The sequence below is a fragment of the Nesoenas mayeri genome (genome assembly GCF_963082525.1).
Source record: "Nesoenas mayeri genome assembly, chromosome: 3".
Lineage (NCBI taxonomy): Eukaryota > Metazoa > Chordata > Aves > Columbiformes > Columbidae > Nesoenas > Nesoenas mayeri.
The window spans coordinates 109,423,352-109,445,382 of NC_137544.1; the positions used below are offsets into that span (position 1 = coordinate 109,423,352).

General features: G+C 45.0%; 2 protein-coding genes across 2 annotated transcripts in view; one reads left to right on the plus strand and one right to left on the minus strand.

Moving 5' to 3' along the window:
* Positions 1–10,637, minus strand: part of LOC308038707 (tau-tubulin kinase 1-like) — a gene marked incomplete at both ends in the record, with an annotated part of 52,727 nt that extends 42,090 nt beyond the window's left edge. Inside the window, 2 exon segments of the mRNA XM_080341482.1 lie at positions 5,330–5,505; positions 10,623–10,637. Of these exon segments, the coding sequence (XP_080197608.1) occupies positions 5,330–5,505; positions 10,623–10,637 (191 nt within the window).
* A 2,418-nt stretch (positions 10,638–13,055) lies between these two features.
* LOC308038708 (tau-tubulin kinase 1-like) lies at positions 13,056–20,173 on the plus strand (the record flags this gene model as incomplete). The annotated part of the gene is given in 5 exon segments (XM_080341483.1): positions 13,056–13,100; positions 17,051–18,633; positions 19,740–19,815; positions 19,819–20,015; positions 20,017–20,173. Coding segments are annotated over 5 exon segments (2,058 nt in total).
* Between the last annotated feature and the right edge of the window lie 1,858 nt (positions 20,174–22,031).

A 22,031-nucleotide genomic window follows, 5' to 3' on the forward strand; every position in this document is an offset into this window, starting at 1 on the left:
CTGGAGACATCCCAAAGTCTTTGCTTTCTGGCCAGTCTGTAATCACTTCTAAGATTCCTGGACGGTTAGGACTTCCAATTCGAGCTCGTTGCGTGATCAATGCAATCCATTTACTCCACGTAACTTCAGTCGCATGATGTGGAGAGGGAACCGTCCCTTGGAACATCCAGCTCAGCACTGGCAGTCGAGGTGCTAGGAGGAGCTGTGCTTCAGTACCGATCACTTCTGAAGCAGCTCGAACTCCTTCATATGCTGCTAGTATCTCTTTTTCAGTTGGAGTACAGTTGGCCTCAGATCCTTTGTATCCTCGACTCCAAAAACCTAAGGGTCGACCTCGGGTTTCTCCTGGTGCTTTCTGCCAGAGTCTCCAGGTAAGTCCATTATCTCCGGCTGCAATGTAGAGCACATTTTTAACATCTAGTCCAGTCCGAACTGGTCCAAGGGCCACCGCATGAGTTATCTCACGCTTAATTTGTTCAAAGGCTTGTCGTTGTTCAGGGCCCCACTCAAATTGGTTCTTTTTACGAGTCACTCGATAGAGAGGGCTCACAATCTGGCTGTAGTCAGGAATATGCATTCTCCAAAAACCTACAACGCCCAAGAAAGTCTGTGTCTCCTTTTTATTAGTAGGTGGAGACATTGAAGCAATTTTGTTGATCACATCCATTGGGATCTGACGACGGCCATCTTGCCATTTTATTCCTAAAAATTGGATCTCTCGTGCAGGTGCCTTGACCTTGCTTCGTTTTATGGCAAAACCAGCATCCAAAAGAATCTGAATTATTCTCTCACCTTTCTCGAAGACTTCTTTCGCTGTGTCGCCCCATATGATGATGTCATCAATATACTGCAAGTGTTCTGGAGCTTTACCTTGCTCCAGTGTGGTCTGGATCAGTCCATGGCAGATGGTAGGACTGTGTTTCCACCCCTGGGGCAAGCGATTCCACGTGTACTGGATGCCTCTCCAGGTGAAAGCAAACTGCGGCCTGCACTCTGCTGCTACAGGAATAGAGAACAATGCATTAGCAATGTCAATTGTAGCATACCACTTAGCTGCCTTTGACTCCAGTTCAAATTGCAGTTCTAGCATGTCAGGCACAGCAGCACTCAGTGGTGGCGTAACTTCATTCAGGCCACGATAGTCCACAGTTAGTCTCCACTCGTCACTAGACTTACGCACTGGCCAGATTGGGCTGTTAAAAGGTGAGCGAGTCTTACTGATCACACCCTGGCTTTCCAATTGACAGATCAACTTCTGGATAGGAATCAAAGAGTCTCGATTGGTGCGATATTGCCGGCAATGCACTGTCATGGTAGCAGTTGGCACCTGCTGATCGTCAACCATCAGCAGTCCTACAACAGAAGGATCATCTGAAAGACCAGGCAAATCAGACAGCTGTTCAATTTTCTCAGTGTCCACAGCTGCTATACCAAATGCCCACCTATACCCTTTTGGGTCCTTAAAATACCCTCTCTTGAGGTAGTCTATGCCAAGGATGCACGGAGCATCTGGACCAGTCACAATGGGATGCTTTTGCCAGTTTTTTCCAGTTAGGCTCATTTCAGCCTCTACAACAGCCAGTTCCTGGGATTCCCCAGTCACTCCAACAATATTGATGGATTGCGTTCCTTTATAATTAGAAGGAATTATTGTGCACTGAGCACCAGTGTCCACTAAAGCTTTGTACTCCTGGGGCTGTGTTGTACCAGGCCATCGTATTTGTACAGTCCAATAAACTCTGTTATCCCTTTCCTCCACCTGGTTGGAGGCAGGGCACCTCTAATTTCTGTTTTGCACAGTCTCTGGGTGTGAATTAGAGGTTCCTTCAAGAGCATCAGAATCTCTTCTGCTCCTTTTGTAAACTGGAGCAGCCACCTTCCTAGGAGTTTTTCCTTTTATCTCACGTACTCGTTCTTGAAGTTCTGAGGTAGGTCTCCCATGCCACTTATTCATGTTTTCTCCCTGCTCATGTAGGAAGAACCACAGTGAACCTCTTTTAGTGGGCTGCCTCTGTCCTCTCTCTCAAGATTGGAAACGCCTTTTCCTAACAGCTGAAACATAGGTTTGTGCAGGTCGTGAATGGTACGTGTCTTCCCTGAGTTCTTTGATTTCTTGCAATAGCTTTTCAAACCGGTCATCAGATTTTTCACACAGTCTCTCTACAGCAGAGACACAAGCCCGTAGAGAACCAGCAAGGCTGTCCTCAAAGTCACGGAGCTGCTCAATCACTTCAGTAATATCTTGTCCAACTCTAGATGACCAGAGCATTCCTGCCAATGACTTAGCATATGCAGGCGATGCACTTTGTACAAATCTGCGCCACAGAGGTCGTGAACAATTGATTCTATCTGGGTCTGTTCCCTCTTGGCTGTTTGGTCCAAAATAGATGATCTCTCGCACAGCTAATTCTCTCAGGAACTGAATACCTTTCTCCATAGTATTCCATTTCCCTAACTTGGATATACAATCTTCCTTGTAGGGAAATCTTACTTTCATAGCTGCCAGGAGTCGGGTCCAGAGAGTAGTGGCATTAGACTCTCTTGAAATTGCCCTATCAATGGTGGAATCTCTTGACAGAGATCCCAGCTGCCTGGCTTCACCACCTTCCAGTTCAATTGTATCTGCTCCATTGTCCCAGCATCGGAGCAGCCAGGTTAAAATATTCTCGCCTTCACGACGACTAAAGTCTTTTCGCAGATCTCTCAGCTCACCTGGAGAAAAGGACCGAGTGGTGGTCACTTCATCTCCTCCCTGTCCTGATGGTGCCCCTTGGGTTGATGTTGGCCCTGTGCCATCATCTGCTGCACGGGTAGTCTTTCTAGTGACTTTCTTACAACCAGCAACTGATGCTGATATGGGTTTACCATCATTTGATTCATTTCCAGAGTCTGAATGATTGTCACAGTGATCACAGCAACAGTGCCCAGTGTGTGAAGAAGGAGGGGCTGCCTTTAAGGCTGCAGAATTAGTGTTATCAAAAGTGACCTTGGCACTCTGCGGAGGAGCTGTACCTTCAGCCTGCGAAGGCGCCGGTGGGGGGGCAGTGGCTGCTTTCACTGTTTTGCTCTTTCTCGAGCAGCCCGGAGTGCTTTTTGCTAAAGCTTCCGAAGACGCACCGCAAATCTCAGGACAGCAAAGAGACGCAAACCTCCTGTTAAACGCCATTTCTCTTAACAGAAGCACAAACTGACACACATTCAGCAAACCAGATAACACCATCACAGCTCTATCAAAACTCCAAGGGTATTCAAAGCTCTCTAAAACATTTGCGGACTGTCCTAGCGAAAAAACGAAAGTATTGTTAGTCAGCCTTTCTAAAGATTCGCTTGACCAATTAGCAAACACAGAGCCGTACTGCTCTTTAATCTCTCCTGGAGGCTTTTCAAGGTAAAGCAGAAGCGAGTAGAAATTCATTAGCGGCTGCAGTATAATGAAATAAACCAGTGACAAACCACACAGTATCATCATGACCATTGTCCAGTTCCTTGTTGTTATATAATGAATACTCCGATTTAAAAAGAAAGCCCAACACAGATATGGAATCAGTGAGCACAATGCAGAAAATAACTGATACAACTTAAGCCATAACATCTTTAAATCAGTGGAATTCACTTTGCCTTAATACCACTAAATAATATCCGAAGCAAACAGGCGCACGAGTACCACAACTCTATGAGTTGGCACCGTGCCAAGAAAATTGAAAGGCACGTCAGAGCAGTAGAAAAGCCAAAAAATCTCCAGATTTACCCCTTTCTCTTGCCCCACGTTGGGCGCCAACTATCTGTCGAGGGTTAAGATTGCGGGGTGACAATAAAACCCTGGCAGATGTATTGTTAACCCCCTCTTCCCCCCCCACTTCCCCCTTTTTGCCCCTCCCTCTCCCCCCTTCGACTCAGGAGAGGCGATTGGGAGGAAAAAAGAAGGACAGAGAGAAGAGAGTTGGAAAAAATTAAAGATGTTTTACTAATGCTATTAATAAGAATAGAGAAAATAATACAAAATATACAAAACCAATCTTGAAAGTCTCAGCAACTGCAGAGCCGGCACCCAAAGTCCTGGATTAGACTCCACAGCCAACCAGAGCTGGATTCAGTCTGTCACTAGGCCTCAGTTCGCAGGGACGACCAGCAAGGTCCTCTCCTAATGTCGGCCATAAGAACAAGAGGAAAAAGGGACGAGAAGGGCCAAGATCCTCGTGATCTCCCATTTTATATGAAGTATTCACGTGAATGGAATGTTATACACAGTTGGTCAGTTGTTCCTCGTCGCCCCTCTCGCGAGATGTCCATCCATGCTTATCAATAAGTTTGCATTCCATTGCTAGGTTTTACCAAAACATGTGTCTGGTTCTCCAGGAAAATGCAGTTAATATGAAGGCTTCAGCTGACAGGCAAAATTCACTGAAAGAGAAACTTGTTTTTAACAAAACCAGGACACAATCCTTCCTGAATTACAGAGAAGAATCACAGCTTCCTCCAGCCACCCAGAATAAAACAGTACCTAACAAACAGGGTAGCGCTGGGGGCTCATCCACTCTCTAGTTCTTTTGATCTTTCTCCATTTCTAGCTATGGCCTCCTTGTTACTGTTCTTCTTGGCTGAAGTCTGTCACATTTTCTCTGAGAAGAAGGTCTGTCTCCCCCCTGCCTCTTTTAGAGGGGGCATTTCACCAGTATGCCCTGCAACCACAGTCCATGCCTTGACTTCCAGTGAAAAGAGGAAGACTGATTAACAAAGGACATGAAAGGAGTTAACCAGCACCAAAGGCTTGTGTCTTGTAACATGTTCTCCAGGATACAATGCTTTAGAAAGCTTATTTTGATTATTCTTGGGGTTTTGTTTATTTTTTTTGCCATGCATCTGAAGGTATCAAGTGCAATACTATATGCTGAAAAAGTAACATTATTCTTGCTGTTGATGAAAAATAATGAAATAATGAAACCCAGCAGATCAAGATCTGCCAGCTAGCTCCCAGAATACATGGATCCTTGTCTGTATCCTAAAAAGATCCATTGTTCCCTCCCACCTCAGGCCAGCCAAAAGTTTTGTGACTATTTACATTATCTCTGATCTGACGCTTTGCCTTCCCTCTAACAAATGTCCCTCCTTCTATCTGTGGAGTTCTTCCCATCCCGAGACAGAGTAAGAATCATTCCCACTAACTCTCCTTATTAGCAGACATGAGTCTCATCAGAAAGATCATAAAGCCCATGAGCACCTCCAACCAGAAATGAACGTCCAGTGCCTGCTGATCTAATGATTAGATTGGTCTCCACAGACCTCAAGATGCTGGGTAAAAGCAGTAGGAGGCTACAGAGGGTGAGCAAACCTTCTTTCGTGTAGATCTGCTTTGCCATCAGCAGTGGAGAGGCGTTCTGATTCAGGGCTGTTCACACGGCGGTATCTTAGGGAGCGCACTTGTGCAGTTGGGGACTCTGGAGGCACTCGGACAGGGGAACTGGGGCAGACACCATTTCTCTGCTCCTCTTCCACCATACACTGAGTCTGTAGGAGGTAAACACAGAGAACTTCAAAATCTGACCAGAGACATGAATTTCCCATTCTTCACTGCTGCTCTATGCTTTCTTCCAGGATATAATTTCAGCTGCATTTTCACAATCTACGCAAGCAATGTCTGAAGGAATGCAAGGGCCTGTATGTCCTGGCAATTATCTAATATTAAAACAAGGTATGGATTTTAAATGAATCAAAATATTTAAACATCTTTACAAAGCAGCCTTTGCATTTCAGTTACCAAAAAGAGTTATCATGGGCTAATCTGCTACATATACAAACCCCAACTGCTTATCCAAGATGTCTAAGAGCCCCTGTTTGTAATTTTATTTTATTTTTTTAAAATCTTGGACCTCAAACCAAAGTCCTCCAGGATATATACTACATGCGCATAAAAGCAAGACTGTGACCCTTTAGTTACTCACATTCAGTTTTGAGCAAGAAATTCCCTTCCAATGGCAGCAGCACAACTCTCCATCAGAGGTGAAAGGAGACATCATGACATCTTGTCCTGTCCCTGCATAGGACAACCCCACAGTTCATACCATGTGTCTGAGGGTGTTGTCCAGCCTCTTCTTGAACACTGTCAGGCTTGGGGCCGTGACACCTCCCTGAGGAGCCTGCCACAGTGCTCCACCACCCTCTGGGTGAAGAACCTTTTCCTAATGTCCAGTCTAAATCTCCCCTGGCACATCTTCCTGTCATTCCCTTGGGTTCTGTCACTGGTCACTAAAGAGAAGAGTTCAGTGCCTGCTCCTCCTCCTCCCCTTGTGAGGAAGCTGTAGGCAGTGATGAGGTCTCCTCTTAGTCTTCTCTTCTGCAGGCTGAACAAACCAAGTGACTTCAGCTGTTCCTCATATGGCTTCCCCTCCAAAACCTTCACCAACTTCATAGCCATTTATTGCACCATACAGTCCCTGTAGAACTTTGATCAGCCTCTTGCTTTCCCTCCCTCTGATTTCCTTGAAGGAAACAGTGGAAAATGGCACATTTTGGCACTTGGAGCAGTCTCAGCTCTACATGGAGTCTGTGTGAGGAATAGTGATCATGCTGTTTAAAGGCAGTTTGGTTTCAAAGACGACAGTGGAAGATACCATCTATTTCCAGGACAGTTTCACAAGTTTCAAATCCTGGAATCCTTAGGACTCATCAAACTCCTCAAAATTATTGTGTCCATGAGCAGCTGAATGTAGAGAACTGGCAATGCTCTTTCAGTTAATACACAGCTGCCATCTGTGATTGCAAACCATGTAAACAGCTGGTTAAACACCACTTCTCTTGTTGTGAGCTTGTGTGCTTTATTTTTCTGTGAGTCACTTCTCTCCTGTTTGACATGCGGGACCAATAGAGGAAGTCAGTGGTAAACAAAGCCTTTTCAGAACATGTAAAGATGAGGCCAGATATGAGAGTTTGATTGCACAGAGAGAATTTCAGGAGGCAGAATATTATTTCATGATCTGGAAATTGTCAGGACAGTGGGTGGGACCTATATACCAAATAAAACAAATGTCATATAGGCATTTCTTTCACTGCAAATCACCAGGAACTTCACTTGCTCTCTCATGTAAAAATGCACTATTTGAATCTGATGCTGTGATTCTATGTAAATAAATTAAGGCAAGAAAATATAAACATTGCTAGTTTAGTCTTGTAAAATAGCTCAACAATAGGATGCACTATGAGACTGAAGATCAGAAAGCATGAAATGATATGTTCAATCCTTTTCCTATTTTCTAATGTCCTTCCCTCTCACGCCTCCATCGATTAATCTTCCATGATGTGTATATATGGAATTTTTAAGTGCTTGGCAGTGGTACTAGATTATTCCTGAAAATAGAAGGTGATTTTCTACTGCTCATCTGGAGGGACTGATGACAAATACTCACTGTATTTGTCCAGAGGGTTTAGCATCTCCTCCTTAGGCTACATTCATATTACAGCAACATAATACTGTGTCAATGACTTAATTTATTTTTATTGCAAACTGCTGGGTTAGATGAATGACGCATTTAATTAATGGTTGTCAGTGGAGATTTATTCACGCCACTCTCAGAACTTTACCTGGCGCTGAGACTATTTTGCAGCTCTCACATTGAATAAGAAAGGGCTCTTTTATCCCAATCTACTCAAAAGAGAAGCTATTATTTTTATTTTACCTTTTCTGTTTTTCCTTTTGTGACAAATGGGAAAGAACTATTTGGAGATCACTATCATATATATATATCTGCTTGGCAGTAACAGATGGCTTCAAAGAGGCTAGCTGAAGAAAATAAAATTGCATTTCCTGGCAGACAAGGTCTGAAGCCTTGAAAATCATGGATCCTGTTAGTGTTTATAGTGAATAAATTGCCCTGGATATTTCTCAGCTGGAGAACATGGTGTGCTTTTCTTCTTGACCCACTTCCCTTGTAGTTGCCAGCCCTTCCCCAGAGTGGCTGGAGGAGATGATAGTTTCTGGAGAAGCTGACCAAAGTAAGCCAGATGTGTTTCCTGGTTTCAGTGTTGTCCCCAGGGTGGTGTCAGGATGCTTTTTACCAGAGCTTCCATTTCTGGTTGTATGTGTGTTTATATGTGTCCATGACCCACACATGAAATACAAATGGCCATGCATGGTCATGCCTTAAAGAAACCTTTCTGTGCCGGTAATGGGCCACTTTGCACACATCCAAGTACTCAAAAGGCTATTGCAAAGAACAAATCTCAATCAGTTACAGAAATTATCATGTTGTCTGGTTCAAATGGCACACCTGGCATCCTTTGCATGTTGCAGATCTGATTTTGGCAACCTGGCCCAGCCCACTTTTCTTAATTCAGTGTCTTGTAGCATACCTATCCCTCCATTCACCATCTGCTGGTGGCAGAGTATTCTGGCAATAGGAACGGTGCTGCCACTTAAGACATAACTTATTAGTATGCAAACGCCTATTTTGGGTAATGTTAAAACATTAAATAAAATGTGTAAAGGCTGATCACTGCAGTACTACCTTCCTTTTTGTTGCATTTTTATATCATATGTTTTGTGTTTGGTTTGCTATAACACACACACTTGCAGTTCCTTGGGACAGTGCAAAGATTAATTTCTGGGAAATGTTTCTAAGTATTATCTGATGTATTGCAACTCCTTTGTATTGAAAAAATGATGTTACAACGAATGTACATTTTGAACAAGCTGCTAACCGTGTAACCTGGGGATTGGAAGCAATCTCCATTTTACATTCACTTGCATGTCTTTTAGTGTTCGAAAAGAAAATGGTCTTATGTTTGGAGGGTTTTTTTCACATGCAAAGTGTTTCAAGTTGGTTACCTCACCTAGTGCACTTGCCTCATAAGAATCCCCAGGGCTTCCTCCAACAACTCCAACAAGTTTCTCAGTTTAATTATGAGTGCAATTAATGATCTGGCAATGTGGAACACAGTAATGGCAGATTTCCTCTGAACAAGTCAGATAAGGAGGATTTCTGTGGGGCTCTTGCCCCTTCAGCTTGGTCATTCCTGAAAAAAAAAAAAAAAAAAAGCCAGATCAGGTTCTTATTCAGCACTGCTGACTTCTGGTTATTTTTATGACTAAGGAAGATGTTTAGCTTTCAGAATCTGCTGCTGCTTCTTCTTTCTTGCTGCTATTAAGTTGCCTTTACTATTAGGGACTAGAACAATTTTTGGATTATCATTTTCTTCCACCTTGCTCGTGTCTGCTCAGAGAAGGAGCTCTGCATTGACTCTTGCTGGAGACAGTCGTGGGTGCAGAGGTGGGAAGCTAAGTGGCAGGCATACTACCCTTACAGAGCTCTTGCTTCTGGTCAAGACGCTAGGAAAACTGGCATAAACCTAACAACATGTAAAAGCACAAATAGGGAGGGACACTTAACCAGCATAGGACTGGGCTGTCCTATTGACCTTGGTTGAAAAAAAAAAAAAAAAAGAGGGAAAGGCTATGCAGTGTTTGATGGTAAGATGCTGGAAAGAAGAACATCTCTCTGACATTTATGATGCTGATTCTTGGAACAACAGAGATCCTGCAAGCAAATATGGCAGCTCTAAGACCCCCGGTACTTTTACCTCATCTAAAACTGGTTTGAAGAAAGAGCTTCTTCAGAAGCTCAGATTATAGTTTTTTTTCCGTTCACTGTTGTGAATCCTGCCAGATCTCCCAGTCTGAAACAAGCTTAGTCTATGTTGGCAGAGGACAATGTCACTTCCAGGATATGCTAAGGTCCTGATAGTATCCAAATCAAAGCTGCTACACGCAAGACCGAACTACGGCTCTTGCTGTTTGTGTGTCATCTGCATCTCTCAGGACTAAGGCCTCTTCCCATTCCCAATGGAACAATTAACGTCATATTGGGAACTTGATTTCCACTTCTCAGGCTTTCCAGCTCCCATGAAGAATCTCAGGGACGAGCATATCCTTCCTTTGCATTACCTTGTGTTACCTGTTAGACTTCTGTTGCTGCTAAACAGGAGGTAGTCCAAACTATATTTATCCAACCGCTATTCAAGTAGGAGCTGAATGTGGGTTTCTGTAGTAATTTCTACTGAGAGGAGACAAAAGCTGTAGATAACCTGTTGTACTTTCTGGCTTGCTTGAGAAACTTCATCTGCTGAGAGTTGAGTTTGCTTGAAGCAGAGGATCTCAGGAAAGTCCCTTTCAAGCAGGTCTTCAGGCTTGGGAGGCACAGCAGAAGGGCTTCCTCAAGTTGCTAGAAGTCCTCATCAGTTTGTTAGAGACAGAAGATTTGAAGAACCTGTGGAAGTTTGTCTCAGGGGAGGGCAGCAGGGAGATGGAGCAGAAGCAGCCTGCTGTAGCTTTAAAGGCAATGCTGAGTAGGGAGCCATTTGGAAGGATGTAGTTTACTAAAGGGATCCAAAGCTTATTTTCCCTGAGTCTTTTTATTCTTCCTGTATCTAATCCCTTTAGAGCCTAAGGTCAACCCCTTTTTGTACTGCAATAACACTGTAATATATGCTTGCATTAATTCTTTTTGCACACTGAGCATGCAACACCAATGTAAAGCTTTTTTTCAGAAGAAAAACACTGTACGATTGTGTATATAGAAATACTGAGAGAGAATTTTAATTCTGTCTCCTGTATAAATGCATGCATTGATTACCTGTATGTAGACCATGCTGTAAATGCTGCATAGTACTGTACATATGCTGCATAGTACATAGTACTGTAAAATCCTACACTTGAAACTACAATGAACAGGCAATAAAATCCAAAACAAACAAACAAACAGAAGCTGTGCAATAGATTTTGTGCCTTTTTTAAATCCATATATGCTAATCCAGACAATCTGGAAAACAAAAAACAAAAAACAGCTGGTAAACTTCCAGTCCCTCCACTCCCCGAAGCCCCAGGGAAGCAGATGCAAAATTGTGGTTGTTCTGCAAGTAACATTCTCCTGCCTGGGCTGCTCAGTGGATCCGACCGTGCTGCTTTCATTGTGACTCACATCTGAAAGCAGTCGTCACTGAAGAGCGGCATGTGGTCCAACCCCTATTGCTGTTGGTCTGTCGGGCATCAGGTTGGAAGAGGAGACATGGTGACAGACCCTGTCTGCTTTGGTGTGAATTGCACAGTTACTAATTCAGTGTTTTTCTGAAAGGGGCTGGAGAGGGAGGCTGCAGGCAGTAGGTGCATGCAAAGGCTCTGGTACCTGTGGAAAGGGTGGTGGAAACCTTCCCACTTGCAGAAGAAGTACAAGACCCCAACTCCTCACAGACAGAAAGCAGTTTGTGCAGGCAGGTGACGGCCTGAGAGGAAGAGCTGGGATTTGGTTGTGGTCTCTGACTTACAGGATTGTACAGTGTGTGAGTCTCTTTTTTCTCCTGGGAATTGTATGGAGAGTCAGGATTCTTACGAGTCTGCCTCTAGCAGGGTCCAAAGCCCATCTCCTCTGTGATAAACACCTTAAAGCGCATTTTGGTTTGCTTCTGTAAGACTGTTGGTATGTGGGACATGTGCATCTTTGAAACACTGTGGAAGGATGCATGGATGCCATAGAGCCATCCATGCCACTGGCACATGGATGATGCATGGATGCCACTGGCTGAGAGATGATTCAGAACAAGGTCTGAAACAGAATGGTAGATGGAACAGATGCAGTATTTCCTAGTTTTATGTTAGCCAAATATTGTGATCTTTCTCTTGTACCAGGTGTGTGTTTTTTTTTTTTTTTTCTGTTTGGTTTGAGTTTTTTTTTAATTTTGTTGTTTTGGTTTGGTTTGCTTTGGTTTTGGTTTTGTTTCACAAATTATTGCATTTAAAATGTTTAAAACCAAGAGATGGGAGAAAAATGATAATCTGAAATTCTACAGTCTAAGAGAAAATTGATTAGGCTCACCTGAGAAACTGTTCCCTTTCCCCCATGTCAGTGCAGAGCTTCTGGAGACGGCAGGCTTTTCTGGTGAATGCCAGGCCCACTCTGTGCGGTGCCACAGACTGCTCTGCTGTGGGGGTGTAGGCACAGACAAGCTATAGGGTCTTTTCTCTATGCATTCAAGAGCTGTAAGATCACCAGAAAGCCATACAGGCATGGCAAGTGCTGTCATCACTCCATATTGCTAAAGAGACCTGGGCAGAGTGTGTGCGACTTGGCATGAGGCAGGACACAGAAGAGCACATTAACAACCTGGATGCTGGTACTGCTCTTGAACCCACCAGCATGAGTCTGCTCTGTGCTGCTGTCTGAGAAGAACACATCTGGCTACATTCTTGGTGACAAGGGGACCTGGGAACTTCTAATGCATGGTTGTAAACTTGCTGTGACAAGTGTTGCCAGCAGGTCAGGGGAGGTTCTCCTCCCCCTCTACTCTGCCCTGGTAAGGCCGCATCTGCAGTACCGTGGCCAGTTCTGGGCTTCCCAGTTTAAGAAGGACAAGGAATTACTGGAGGGAGTCCACCAGAGAGCTACAAAGATTGTTAGGAGTCTGGAGCATCTTTCTTATGAGGAATGGCTGAGAGATCTGGGTCTGTTCAGTCTGGAGAAAAGAAGGCTTAGAGGGGACCCTATTTATACTCACAAATATTTCCAGGATGAGTGTCAAGAGGATAGGACCAGACTCTTTGCATTTGTGCCCAACAATAAGATGAGGGGCAACAGGCACAAATTGAAACATAGAAGGTTCCATGTAAACATGAGGAGAAACTTCTTTCCTTTGAGGGTGACAGAGCACTGCAACAGGCTGCCCAGAGAGGTTGTGGAATCTCCTTCTCTGGAGACATTCAAAACCCACCTGGACACATTCCTGTGTGATCTGCTCTGGCTGAATCTGCTTTAGCAGGTGGGTTGGACTAGATGATCTCCAGAGGTCCCTTTGAACCCCAACTATTCTGTAATTCCGTGGAGATTGCACCTTTGCTGATTTTTGCAGTATTTGCAGCATCACTGGGATGTAGAAACTTTCCAGCTGCCATATTGGGTAATGTAAGTCTCCTCTGAGGATGTCCTATTGCCAATGATCCTGCTAATTTGAAACCCCACCAGTTTAAAGACAAATCCCCAGACTCCACGTAGCTGCTGATGAGCACGGAGACAGAGATGGACTTGAAGGCTCTGATTTCTGCCTCTACCAAATACAAGCAGGTAGATCTTTTTCTCTCCTGACTCTCCTTCCTCTTCATATTCTAATTGTAGCCTCTGTGCAAAGCAGGCATATTTATTGCCTTCCAAATACATATTGTTGCCCAAAGTAGTTACTAGCCAAATTTAATTTAAATTCAGTGAAAAGACAGAGTGTTACAGATGTGAAATGCAGAGACTTTGTGGGGCACACATGCTCAGACTAATTGACAGCCATATGCATTCCTGGACAATTGACTGGGAAGTCAAAAGACCCAGGAGTTAAGATCTAAGCCCAAGCAGGTTGGAAAAAAATGGTTCACGGCCCAAAGACAGGCAAATGTGTCTTCCGAGGAAGTGAGGAACATAGGCAGAGATCGGAGCTTGCTATAGGTAAAGGCAGTCTTTTTGACTCAGATTTGTCCAGATCCAGGGTAGCCCTGCCCACTCACAGTCTTGGTAGCTTTTTAAAATGGGGTGGTTGCCTCAACTCATATCATAGTTCCTTCTCATAGTGGAGGGAGCCTAGCAGAGGGCCACCGAGATGATGAGGAACTAGAACATATGACATACAGAGAGGCTGAGAGAGTTAGGTTTGTTCTGCCTTAAAAAGAGAAGGGTTGGGGTGGGATCTTATTTTTTCCTTGAATTACCTGATGGAAGGATGATGCCAGACTGTTCTCAGAGGATCACAATGAAAAGATGAGATGTGATGGACACAAGCTGGGTAAAAGGAAAATTAGATGTAGAAATTAGATATAAAGAAAAACTTTTTCAGCATGAAAAGCCTCAAACTCTAGGACAGGGTCCCAAAGAGGTTGTGAGATCTTCGTCTTTGAAGATACTCAAAACTCAGTTGGACATGGCCTGGAGCAGACATCTCTGAGTTAGTCCTGCTTTGAGGGGTGGCTGGAGCAGAGACCTCCAGAGATTCCTTACACCTTTTTTATTCTACAATTTTAAGATGCAAGCTAAGACTCTCCACTCTTGATCTTCTGGCATCTTCCCATTGGCACAGCAGAACAGAAAAATTCTTCTCCAGCTTTTGGGAAAAAGTCCTAGAGCAGCTGAGTGACCTGTAGTACAGAAGACACATGATGACTGCCAAGAGAGGACAAACTGCGAACACCTGGTCCGGCAGGCTGTTTGCTTACAGCTAGCTGCTGATTACATTAACTCAACAGTGAAGCCAGTCTCATACTTTGATGCCCTAGGACATTCTTCCTTGTTAACAGCCTCAGGTGATGATAGCAATGAAGGTAATAAAATATGTGTTAAATTAATAAATGATCCAAGCAGCATTTCAACAAAGTTTCTTTTAGTTGAGTTTGTAGGTAACTTCTGTCCTCCATATTTTTTGGCATATTTATGCTCTTCAGATTTTCTCCATGGTGCATGTGCAGCAGCAAAACAACAACAGCTTCAGGCTTCTTTAAGGAAAGCATTCTGACAATTTTGGGGTATTGCATGCAACAGATTAAGCAGTCCAAGTCTCCCACAGGTAGGCAGAAGCCAAACAATCACTGTTGTGCTTAGGGTGCAGTGTTCATGCAAGGAAATAGAAAATACATGGGGAATTACAGACAGAAGGGCAGTTCATTTGCTAAATACCACAAAGAATTTGTACAGCCAGAGGCGGAAGTACATTATGATTAGAAAGGTATCTACTGCACAACTGAATGACAGCAAAGGGGTACCAGAGCAGAAGAAGGAAAGAAGCATTATTTTTATTACAGCAACATCATGATGTCCAGCTCTGTATCATATCTTACTTCTTCATGTGAATCTCATCTCAGTAAAACTTCTGATGTCTTGCAAGGGTAAGAGCTGTTGAGGAAAGAGGGGTTGCTGGAGACAGGGCTGCTGGTGAGGCAGACTGCAGGACACATAAACCGTATCTCTGACCTACAGAGGATGTACACTGCAGGACTGGATTCAGTTCTTCTTGACCAGAAAGTAGATGAGATGACACAAGCTCGTAGGAGCTGACGGGATGTATGAAAGTTTACATATGCAGAGAAACCAGCGATCACAAAGCTGTACCATCAATCACAGCATCTAGAAAATGGGATGAAGTAGAGCAGCAGGTGAACTGTTATTGGGGATCAGGTACTCCTTCCAGTGGGAGGCTCAGCACAAGGCAAGATGTTGGTCAGGGCTTCTTTAATCAGGTCCCAGTTCCACTGAGGAAGCGTGTCTGATTAAGACTCCAGGATAGCACTGCAGGTATATGTCCTGGCAGAAGCCAATTTTAGGCTGCTAATGTCCAAAAAAATGCCTGAGGGAGGAAGTCAAGTGGGTAATTTCCTTTGCAAAGGGTGGTAAGTCCCTCTTACCAGTTCAAGACCCAAATCTGTCATCCTAATAGAAAAGGTAGAGTGGGTCAGTGAAAGACTAAATCAGGCTAATACAGGGTCATCTTCAGCACCAGACTTCAGCTTTAATGAAATAAGAGACAATGATTTGGAGTCCAGAGGCATTGCCAACACCAGTCTGTGTTTTAATTTATAAGATATAAAAAGAAATATTAAATAGATAACAATTTTTCACCATGCATAACAGCTTGATGCTGCCCACTGAGCTATTTGAAATGTCCCTGTTACACATGAGCATAGAGATCTTACATTTTTCAGACATACTAATAAGGCAGTTGCTCTGCACAGAGTAACATGCAGATTTACAGCACAATTTGAAAATTGTGTCAATGGACTGAAAAGCTATGGAGGGCTTCTTTCCCTCTCAGAGACAAAATGTTCTGTTCCCATAGCCAGATGAATGTGCTGGCTGATGGCAGCTCTGTAGCCCAGGTAGTTAAATGGGTGCTTGTTTAGTCATAGCCTCTGATACTGTCAAATGCCACTTGCAAACACAGATGTTTGGAGCCTGCTGTTCATAATTAAGACTGAAAAGTAACCTGATGCATTATTGATTGGTTGAGTTTACAGAGAGGCTTTTGTTTCCCAGCCCTCTTAAAGAAGGGTGACTTAAATGTTTTGGGATTTGGTTTTGGTTTGGTTTGGTTTTTTAATCCATTTTACAGAGTGATGCTTCTGTGGTTTTAATTTGCAACTAATTGTTAATTAGACTAAACTTCAATGGACATTTATTTTGCCTATTTATTTTGCAATTTTTTTGCTTATTTTGCTTATTTGTTCAAGTGTGTGCATGTGTGTGTGAGTTGCTGCTTTTCTGTTGGTATTGTATCATTTCACAACCTACCCCTGGTGCCTTATGGGCCATCTCTCCACCACAGACTGCTGCTCAAGAAAGACCAGCTGTTCTGTCCTTCCATTGCTTTTAGTTTTTGGACACCCCAGAGTCTAATAATGATACTTCATATGTCAGCTTTCATGACTTAACTTGCAAATCATTTTAGTGAAAGCTGAAGGAGCCTGTAAGAGTCAGAAGTATGAGTTGCTGGAGGGATATGAGAGCAGGAGCGAGGGATGAATAGCATAGAGGGGAACACAGGAGCACTACAAGGGTATTGCCCCCAAGACAATGGTGGATAATATGGAAAAGTCATCAGCAAATGTAGCTGGCCCTGAGGGGCCCCTTGAGTTCACCATGGCCTAGGAATGAAAGAGAGTTGCTGAATGGTTCCAGTAAGGAAGAAGTGAATATGTAAATATTTTAATATTGCAATAAATATATAAATACTGAAGAAGACTGGTAAACATGAAAAAAATCCTGAGGAATTGCTTGCAAAAATCTCTTTTAGGTCCAGGTAAAGACTGCTGACAAAGGAACTCCTTTGGCACATTTTTCTGCCTTCATTTATGAGTATGTGTGAATCTCTCTAAGGTTTGTATGAATTAAATGATTGAGGGATCACTGCTCAGGCATGTATTTTGAAAGTGTCATGGACTAGAACCTTTCGACTGATGCTTCCCACTGCTCTTGATTCTGATGTCTGTGTCCATGCTATGTCTGAATACTAACCCTTTTCTTTTGTCACATGTGTCTTCTTGCAGGCATATATGCTGAAGTCATTTGAAATGAATGGTCTGCCCAAGGCAGTGCCTTTAAGTTTGCCTTATCAAGACTTCAGAAAAGATATGTCGGACTACTGGGAAAAGCCTAAGGTATCCCAGCGGATAAAGAAAGTTGATTTCTCAAATGTTGTTTTGACTGCCCCTTGCAAACCTCTGGAACCTTATCTGGAAATAAATGGAAAAGAGGAGGAGGAGGAAGAAGACAATGAGGAAGAAGACGAGGAGGAGGAAGAGGAGGAAGGGGATGAGATTGATATGCACAATGGTTCCAGCAGTGGCCTGAGTCAAAAAAGCACAGAGCGCAGCCAGGAGTGTGCACCCTCCACACTCCTGGCTGATGACCAGAAGGGATCCAAGGGTCGCGCTTCCACTGCTGGTGGGGACCTGGAGCTGGAGGAAGGCTCAAAAACACTAGTGCTATTTTCGCCAGGTGATCTGAAAGAGTCTCCAGTGACCACAGACTTGGTTCCAGAAGTTGATCTGGGCACTCTTGCTGCACTGACTCCTCAGAGTGAGCGGCCACAGCCTATGGATAGCCAACTGCATGTATCCGAGCCAGGGACCCTCTCTTCAGTCCTTAAATCTGAACCAAAGCCCCCCGTGACAGTGGCTACAGCTTCCTCTCCCTTTACCAAAGTTGAGTGCACATTTGTTCATATTGCTGAAAAGACCCACTTACGTGTCATGTCTTCCAGTGGCGAGCTGATGAGGCATGAGGAGAACTGCCCTCCGGGCCAGTTTGAGGAGGTCATCATTGAAGAAGAGCTGGAGGACAACCTGGTGCAGATAGAGAATGAAAGCATACATTCAGGACTGGAAGGGGCACAAACAGAGAGCTCTGCGCTTTCGGCTAATCACATTGAAACCACCTCAGAAACAGCAGGGGAGCAGCTGCCCCTTCCCAATGCTGAAGCAAAGCCTCTCAAAGACAAGCCAGAGCTCTCTGACAAAGTGTCACTCTCGCTGGATTTGGATGAGCCTGGTAAGGTGGTGACAAGGGGTCCTGACCTTGAGAAGTCAGCACTGGTGGCAGAACACCTGAAACGAGCAGAGATCCTCTTCAACACACAGCATAAAGGCCCCAGGAGGCCTCTTGGTTCCAGGTATAGAAGTCGAATACCCATTTTGTTCTCTGAGGAGGACACTGGCTCAGACCTTTCAACATCACTTTCTGCCAAAGAGAGGCTTTATAAGAGGGCAAAGCAACCTGACTTGGCTCGCTTCGTGATGGAGAAGAGGCAAAACCGCCTTCTTCGGCTGGCCTCAGAGGCCTCCTCCTCAGCATCCTCCAGTGACGAGAGGCAGCGGGCTTCAGAAACCCTCTCAGCCACTGGTTCTGAGGAGGACACACATGACTCTGATGACTCAGTCCCAAGGAAGGCTGGGAAAGAGAAGGCTGCCCCCCTGGGGAAAGAAGAAAGACTCATAAGCACAAAGAGCAGAATTCCTCGGCCCATCACACCAGTGAAAACAACACTAGAGGTGGCAAAGTCTGAGAGCTCCATGGCTGTTGCAATGGCCATGCTATGTAGCTCTCCACAGGATGCGGCTCTTGCCTACAGGTAAGACCAAAATGCTGAGCAATGCAAAATGTTGGACTTGTTAAGGAGATGCAGCCAGGACTTTGCTCACCTCCTACTGCTTTACCTTTCACTTGGGTTGAATGAGTGGTCCATCTCTGTTTCCTACAGTAATTTCAGCTCACTAATGTGTGAAATTGCCACCTCTCTGCCTTCTTTGGCTCAGTCTGGCCAAAGGGCCAAAGCCCTCTTCTCTTGCCCTGGCTTTGAGGCCTTCTTCCGTTCCACAAGCTCGTTCATTTGATCTGATCCTGATAATAGCAGAGTCCTCCCCTGTTGAGCTCTCAGTTTTGCAGCATACTTGGCACAGTTGTGACTGACCTGGCTATTGTGATTAGAGCTCCAAGGGCTGCAAGGTTGCCAGTTGTGATTGCCTCAGAAGATGGCCAGCATGCAAAGAGGTGGAGAGAGGGAGATGTACGTGCATGGGCTCTGTCAGTGATCCAGAACAGCACGGACCACCTCCACATGGTCTGAGTTCCTACATATCCCTGTGTTTTGGGATTTTTTTGAAGGTACCTTGTTCTCTATCAAGTAAGCATACACATATAAGGGGAAGTGAGCCTTCTGAATTCTGCAGTGTTTGGCTTTTCTTCCTGAACTTGGGTCTGGAGGTCCAGCCCAGGAGCAGAGATGCTGATGTGGCTCTGCCACAGGTCCAGCAAATTCTGCTCTTTCAGAAGTGTGGGGTGAAAGGCGGGCATCCCTGTGGGTTGGTTTATCTACCAGAAGTTACTGTCAGAGGCCAGCTAGTGCAATCCAGCTCATCCCCACATTCCCAGATTGTACCTGCTACCTTGAAAGAAGTTGCTACATCCATGCTGCATGTCAAGAAGAGTCACAGATATGTGCTATTGGCCAAACTATGCCTGTGCATTGTCTCAGAGAGCACTGGAGGATCAGGGCCAACACTAGTTAACAGCACGAGTGTTCAAACCAGTGCCCTGTCTTGTCCACAGCAAAACTCCTGTCATCCTGGTGCTGGAGACTTCTTATAATTGCTCAGCAACATTCATGCCAAACTTGCCAGGAGCCCTAAGCCCCTTGCAGAAATTCCCTTTCATCCTCCCTTTTCTCTTCCTCTGCAGGCTTCAGGCACAGAGACCACCTGGAAGTGTCCCAAACGAGCGGCGAACTACACAGACACAAAGTCGGCTTCCTCCTTAGCTGAGCTCCACTTCTCTTCCTCCACGGAGCAGCTCATGGAGGTCCAGCTGTGGATCTCCCCTCAGAGCCCCTCAGAGCCCTGTCCTTCCTTCAAGAAACCCCAGTGCTTCTCCCAGAAGCCTGCTGCCACCTTGGAGGGAAAACCCTTCTCCCTGCCAAAAGCATAAGCCAGGGACTGCTCTCCAGCGAGTTTCTCCTTCCCCCCCAGCATGCAGCTCAGGCCCTGGGGCTGACAGGGGATTCCCTGACCTCTCCTGGTGTGGCCAAAAAGCAACAAAGAGCAAAAACCCAGACTCAGAGTCCAGCAACCAAAGGAAAGCAAATGTCCCTGGAGAGTAAGGCTGCTGCCAGATAATGGTCTTCTTCTGCCAGCCCTGGGTAACTTCAGCATATAGTATACAGTTGAGATGCTGCAGCACAGCCTTCCGTGCTGGACCCACGAGTGTATAGCAGTAGCTGTAGTTCAATGCTTCACACACTCTCACCCCACACAGTTGTGATCAGCTCCCGAGGGTCTGAGAGCATGTGAGCCACAGAACCTTCTTCAAGGGAGACATCCAGCCTGCAGCTCACGCTTGCTAATGCACAGCACCAAGCAGCAACCCAGGCAGCCTGCCTAGTGCCTAAGTTCCCTCCGTCCCCAGGCATTCCCCTCTCTCTAGCAATACCAGTCACCAACACCAACCCTGGCTTTGGAAAGAGGAGCAGAGATGATGAGAGGAAGGTCTGCTGGACAGGAAGGCTCCTGTTCTGCAAGCAGATCCCTCCTCTCTTGTGTCTGGGAAAATGCTAGCCTTGGCCTCCACCATTTACCTGAGTGCTGGCTCACTTCCTGTCACCTGTGTTAGCAAAGGATTGTCACCAGCTTAGCCAAGAAGGATGAATGCATCCTTGTGTGCTGAGATAAGAGCAGGGGCAGGCTGAAGCAGGGGGTCTTCTTTCCAGGGATGCCTCTGCAGGTGTGAATAGGAGACAGGCAGGTCTTGCTACCTGCTCCAGTGTGTCCCACAGAGGGGGCCATCTGGCATTTCTGCTCAGCGACACGGCTGCTCTTTCAGTAGATTCCTCTGTGGTGAATAGTTAGATAGAAGTAGGGCTGTATGGGCAGCTTGCTGGGAAATCAAGAGTGCTTGCTAATTGATGTAGAAGGGAGCACACTGCAGCTACTTCTGTCCCCAATACCAAACTGTGATCTGTGGATACCATACCTCCCAACATAGGTGGTTCCTCTCGACCTGAGTGTGGTTGGTGCCATAAGACTATAGTCCACCAAACACAGCTCCATGCTGAAGATGCAAATAGTCACCGGATGCCTTTGGCTTAGGTGCCCCTTGCACCTAAATTCCTTGTGCTATTATTGTCATGATCTTGGTGTTTGTGAATTTTGGCACTGTGGTTTCAGCCACAGCTCCCCTACAGGGAAGGGTGGGAAATTATCCTGTAGCACAGGCAAAAGCTGCTGCTTTCTGAGGAGGTTTGCTAGCATGCCATGGGAACCTTGTGCGTTTTTGTCTAAGAGTACAGGGGGTTGAGTTGTGGAGGTCACGTTTATGTGTTTCCCAGTGCTCAGCTCTTCCACACAACAATGGGAATGTAAAAGCAAGGGCTGTATTCTTCAAGTAATATTATCAGAGCAGAAGCTTAGTGTTCCACTAGAAATAAATTAACCAAGGTTTTAGCCCCCGGACTAATTAAGAATGTTTGAAAATGAAAGCCAGGGTGACTAATACCTGTCTGAGCTTGGTGAGATCTTGTAGCCACAAAATTTTCTCAATGTCTTGCAGGGGTAAACACTCCAGACCCAAATACTTTGGATCCCGCACCATTGACTTGCCTAAAAGATGTTTTGCATGAGGCAGAACAAAAATACGACTGTTCTGTACACCCATCCCCACAGCTGCATATTTACTCTTTGCAGACAACAAAGCTTGATAGAGGTGTCTGGACAATAATAACCTTGATTCATTTGAACAAATATACAAACAGTCACACTGATGACCATTGAATCTGAGGAATCCTGAAGTTGTTTACATCTACAGGAACTGTTCTGGAAAGGAGCATGAGAGCTGTGATGGAGTGGCTGCGAGAACAGGGTACTCTGTGGACATCTGAACAGATTCCAGAAAGCCAGTGAATTATTTCCAGCACAGAAAACATCATCTGTTCCTAGTGTTGTTTGACAGGGCTGGGCTAATGGTGCAGTTGGGTCCACA